At 30.3% G+C, this 5,769-nt stretch overlaps 1 protein-coding gene across 1 annotated transcript; it reads left to right on the forward strand.

The window, feature by feature from the left end:
- Positions 1–340: 340 nt before the first annotated feature.
- Positions 341–1,284, forward strand: LOC114264745 (18.2 kDa class I heat shock protein-like). The gene has a single exon (XM_028205442.2). It carries the CDS (start codon positions 615–617, stop codon positions 1,065–1,067), a length of 453 nt encoding a protein of 150 aa, XP_028061243.2. The 5' UTR covers positions 341–614; the 3' UTR covers positions 1,068–1,284.
- Positions 1,285–5,769: the final 4,485 nt, after the last annotated feature.

Below are 5,769 nucleotides of genomic sequence, written 5' to 3' on the forward strand. Positions count from 1 at the left end.
TGAAAATAATAAATTAAAAATTATGACCTTATAAATTAAAAAAATTTAGTATTGCTAAATTATAAATTACAAATTTAAAATTATATATTAAATAAAAATTATAAATTACAAGGATAAAATAATCTTTTGAACATTTATCTTTATTCAGTCTATCAACCAAATATTAGATTCATTAAAAATAGTTCAATTCAGATATAACTAAACAAACTTAAAATACATATCCAATACAAACAAATAGTCCACGAATAATATATCTTAAAATTAACAGTCCAATAAATTATAATCCTCATCATCTGATCTGTCCGAATAAACACACCCATTGTGAATATTTCAGTTGGGATTTGGGACATTAGTCTAGAGATTTCTCGCACGCACTTAGAAAGTTCGTCAGCATTTACTCCCCAAAAAATTCGTTAGCTAGCGTCGATAAGCCGCGAAAGTACCGGAACAATCCTCTATTTGCTGTAAGTACCAAACACGTCCCTTCCCTCTCGTCGCAGAACATTTACGTGTAAAAATTTCTCGGTATACAGAGTACTTAAGGCTCCCACAAATCACATCCCTTAATTCTTTCCTTGAATTCCGATCGCATATCAAACCTCGCAGCAAGTAAGATGTCGATGATCCCAAGCTTCTTCGGCAACCGACAAGGCAACAGCATCTTCGATCCCTTCTCTCTCGACCCCTTCAGAAACTTTCCATTCTCCGAATTTTCGCAGGAAAATTCCGCAATCGCCAACGTCCGCGTGGACTGGAAGGAAACTCCGGATGCTCACTTGTTCAAGGCCGATCTACCGGGGATGAAGAAGGAGGAAGTGAAGCTGGAGATCCAGGACGACAGAGTTCTGCAGATTAGCGGAGAGAGAAGTGTGGAGAAGGAGGAGAAGAACGATACTTGGCACAGGGTTAAGCGCAGCAGCGGGAAGTTCATGAGAAGGTTTAGGCTGCCGGAAAACGCGAAGATGGATCAAGTGAAAGCTTCCATGGAGAACGGAGTTCTGACTGTCACGATTTCGAAAGAGGAAGTGCAGAAGCGGGAAATCAAGTCTATTGATATCTCTGGTTAGAATTTAGTGCCTATATTGTGAATCAGTCATGTAGTAGGGTGTGTGTTTGATGTTATTGAGTGTCTAAACCTTGGTTCGTGATGTAATTGCTTTGTTTACATTACAATTTAGTGAGGATTTTGAGGGTTTTGTTGAATTGTTTGTGCATTTATGTTTGTACCCTGTCCTGAACCGTAATAAGATTTCAGAAAATAATAAAAATTCTTGATTGATGCAAGTATGGCGAATCACTTTTTGTTTGCTTCATTTTCAATATTTCAAATAAGGGGTTGTTTGAAGTGTCTTAAATAAGTATATTTTTTGTCTTTTTAGATTAAAAAATTAAGGAAGAAAATATGGATGTTTGGGTTAATTTTTTAACTTTTTATGAAAAAATGTGTAATAAAAAATTGTAAAAATTGATTTGTATGAAAAAATTTGGATTTGGAGTTGTGCAGCTGTAATTGTTGACTTTTCGTGAATAGTGTTAACTTTTTAACTTTTTGAATAATTTTTTGACTTTTTTATTTTTTTACAATATGTCAAACTTGACCTAAATTTCATATACTCTAATTTAATCTTTTAAAAAAATTACTATCTATTTCAATTATTTAGAACATCGTGTAATTAAGAATATTGTATAAAGAATTTAATTAAATTTAAGACGTAATTGAATGGTGAATAATAAATGTTTCTTGTAGGAGAATTAGGATGCATCTGTGTGGAAACATAAACGTCTTGTTTGGCAAAGGTTTAAATAGTTAATTTTAGGTTAAAATTTATAAAAACAAAAATAGGTTTAAATAATTAGTCATCGTTTGGAAAGAGTTAGCTTAATTTTTTGATTTTTTGACAATTTAGTCTCAATTTTTTAGTCTCATTTGATTTTTATCTTTGACTTTTTTTTTTTTTTAATTTTTGTAAGAGAAAAAGTGTAATGATTATGGTTTGAATGTGACATTTTGTCTTACTAGTTTATGTAGTGAATTTTGTCATTTTTTGTTTTTTTAGTCAAAAAGTTAAAATCAAACATAGCTTTAATAAGATAAAATATCACATCAAATTTATAATTATTTTATTTTTTTCTCTCATAAATATCACATTTAATTATAAAAAAATTTAATTATCTTTCTAAATATAAAAATTTTAAACTATTCAAATAATTAAAAATTAAAATTTAAAATAACCTACTAAAATAATCAACTTTACAAACAAAGCTAAAATAGTACTTGCAAATTGATGTTATTGAGAGTGTCTAAACATTGCTTCGCGATGTAATTGCTATGTTTAGTTTACCATTTAGTGAGGATTTTGAGTGTTTTGTTGAATTGTTTGTGCATTTGTGTTCGTACTCTGAGGCAATTTGGAAAGTTGGTAAAATATTTAGTTTTTTTAATTTTTTTACACAAAAAAATCACAAAAAAATTAATTTTTTTTTTTTAGCAAAAAAGTTAGTTTTTTTAACCAAAAAAAAAAAAACTAAAACAATTAAAAAAAAATTAATTTTTAACCAATTTCGCAAAACACCATTCTGTACTGAACCGTAATAAGATTTCGGAAAATAATAAGTATGGCGACTCAATTTTTGTCTGCTTCAGTTTCAATATTTCAAATAAATTTCTTATAATCTACTTTAATCTTTTAAAAAAAAATTGCTATCTATTATAATGATTTATAACATCGTGCAATTACGTATATTATATAAAGAATTTAATTAAATTTAAGACATAATTGAATGGCGAATAAATGTTTCTCTTAGGAGAATTAGGATATATCTCTACAAAAATATAAACGTTTTGTTTGGCAAAGGTTTAAATAGTTAATTTAAGGTTAAAATTTATAAAAAGATAATATAAGTTAAAATAATCAGTCTTTGTTTGGAAAGAGTTAAAATAGCTTAGTTTTTTTAGCTTTTTTAACTTGATTTTTTTAGTCTCTTATAGAGCATCTCCAACCCATACATCTCTATTTCTCTAATATAGAGAAACAAAATAATATTTTTTTATTCAAAAAGTGGATTTAGAGGATCTTATTATTTATGACAACTCCAATCATACATCTTTATTTCTTCAAAAATTTGAACATTTTCTCACTTTTCTTTCAAATTTTACCCAATTTTTCTCCAAATTTTAAATTATTTTATTTAATTTTTTGTTAAATATAATTAATATTGGTCTCATTTTAAAAGTATTGTTAATATCTTTTTAATGAAACTAATTTTATAAATATTGAATATACATATTAAGTTATAAAGACAAAATTAAAGATAAAAAAAGAGTGAATAGTATTTTAGAGTGATCCTCCATTTTTTCATCCTCTCTCCATATTTGGAGGATCAATTTATCCTCCTCCCAAATGAAGGAGGATATAGAGGATGGGTTGGAGTTGTTTTTAGGAGAGGATCCTCCATATTTGAAGATATGGAAGATGGGTTGGAGATGTTCTTAGTTTTTGTTTTTGACTTTTTGATTTTCATAAGAGAAAAAATGTAATGAGTATGGTTTATATGTGATATTTTGTTTTAATGATTTATGTAGTCAATTTTTTCTTTTGTACATTTTTAGCCAAAAAGTCAAAACTATACATAGGTGGTGTTTAGGAAGTTTGGGACTTGGATTTTTTTTTTTTCTTTCTTTTCATAAAAAGACAAACTTTTTGCAAAATAAAAAAAAACACATCCAAACAAAATATCACATTCAACCCCATAATCATTTCATTTTTTCTCTCGGAAACATCACATCCAATCACAAAAAAACCAAACTATCTTTCTAAACACACAAAAAATTTCTCCAGTAATATCCTATAACTAAAAAAACCTACATTAAAACTCATTTCTCAAACACCCACATAGTTTCAATAAGATAAAATATCACGTTAAATCCATAATCATTTCATTTTTTTTTTCCTCGAACAAACATCACATTCAATTATAAAAAAATTCAACCATTTTTCTAAATATAAAAATTTTAACCTATTAAAATTAAATCCATAATCATTTCATTTTTTTTCTCTCACAAGTATCACATTCAATTATAAAAAAATTCAACCATATTCCTAAATATAAAAATTTTAACCTATAAAAATAATCAAAAACTAAAATAATCTACTACAATAGTCAACATCCCAAATAAAGCCAAAATAGTACATGCAAACTGATTCCAAGGAAGAGGAGCAACCATTCCAGAGCTTTTGCAACACAATGAGGCTGTGCATTACGAAATTGACTTGGTTTATGTGTTATTTGAAATTTTTAGAATACTATGGCGGGTTCAATTGAAATTTGATTCGGAGCGATTAAATTAGATTGATCAATGTCCAATTGAGTAGCTTAAGCGCTAATTTAATCAAGCCACTAATTAAGCATATATAAGGCCTATACACACCACTTGAGCCATCTTTTTCTCATCATCTTTGAGCCTTCAAGAGACAAACGTGAGAGAGGGAGAGATAGGAGAGATTGAGCTCAACCAAAGAATTTGCTAGAAATTGAACGAATTGGACTTAAAACAACAAGAATCAAGCTCCTAATTCTCACATTGACAAGCTAAGGTAAGAATTCAAGCCTTTGATCTTGTTCTTGAGTTGGTGAATTTATGAATTCTAGAGAACTGAGTGGTTTATTGTGAGAAATGAGCTAGAAGGAAGGAACATAGATCATACCATGCATGCATGTTCATTTGAGCACAATTTGAGGTTGTTTTCAAAGAATCTCCTCTTGCATGTCCTTATCTTGATCTTCTTCTAAGAATTCAACATGTTTTTGAGTTACACACCTCATTGGATCATGTTTTAAAAGCTTGGAACTTGCACCTTTACATGCATGATATGTGATGTTATATTTTCAAAGATTTGGGTTTTGTTTTGGACAATTGGCAAGCTTTTGGGCCTTGATTTTGTGAAATGATTTTAAATTTAACAAAGTTTCACCATTTACAAGTATTTCTTATAGTTTTTTCAAGTTTTTTCCCCAAAAGACCATGTTTTATAGTTTCGAATTTGAGTTTTGAACTGAGTAGAGCAATCTGAAAATTCCAGAATTCTACTCTCCACTCAAGCGGAGCGACGAATTCTCCGCTTGAGCGACCATTCTGCGATCTTGCACTTCTGCTCGAGCGACCAGAAGTTCGCTCAAGTGTGAAATGCAAGCTCCCAGAAGTTTCATGTTTTTGTAGACCGCTTGAGCGACAAAAGTTGCGCTCGAGCAAAGACTTGAGTCTCACGCTCGACGGACATGAGCGACCCTCGAGCTTGAAAATCACACAACCAGTACTTTTTCAAAGTTTGCAAACCGCTCGAGCGAAGGAAGTTGCGCTTGAGCGGCCATCATGTTTACATGTCCGCTCGAGCGAAGAAAGTTGAGCTCGAACGGGACCCCTGTTTTCAACAAGTTTGGTTAAGTGTTTTCAGGCACATTTTGGCATACTCATTGCATCCTAGGCATTCCTAGGCTTAGATTAAGACATAATAATGAGAGTGAAGGCTAAAAACACACTAGGAACAAAATGAAATGAGTTATGTACAATCCAAGCGTGCGTTTCAATATATGTATCTGTTTTGATTGGTGTAGGTCATGCGCCGTGAGCGGTTAATCCATTGATTTGCTACCAAGCTATCTGTGAAGCTATCTATGAGTAACAACTTAATAAAGCTATATTCAATATGAAATACTTTCCGAACATTATGATATGATATGAACTGTTTTTGATTGATACAAAAAGCTATT

This window comes from Camellia sinensis, chromosome 14, assembly GCF_055761805.1.
Source record: "Camellia sinensis isolate YWXY chromosome 14, ASM5576180v1, whole genome shotgun sequence".
NCBI lineage: Eukaryota > Viridiplantae > Streptophyta > Magnoliopsida > Ericales > Theaceae > Camellia > Camellia sinensis.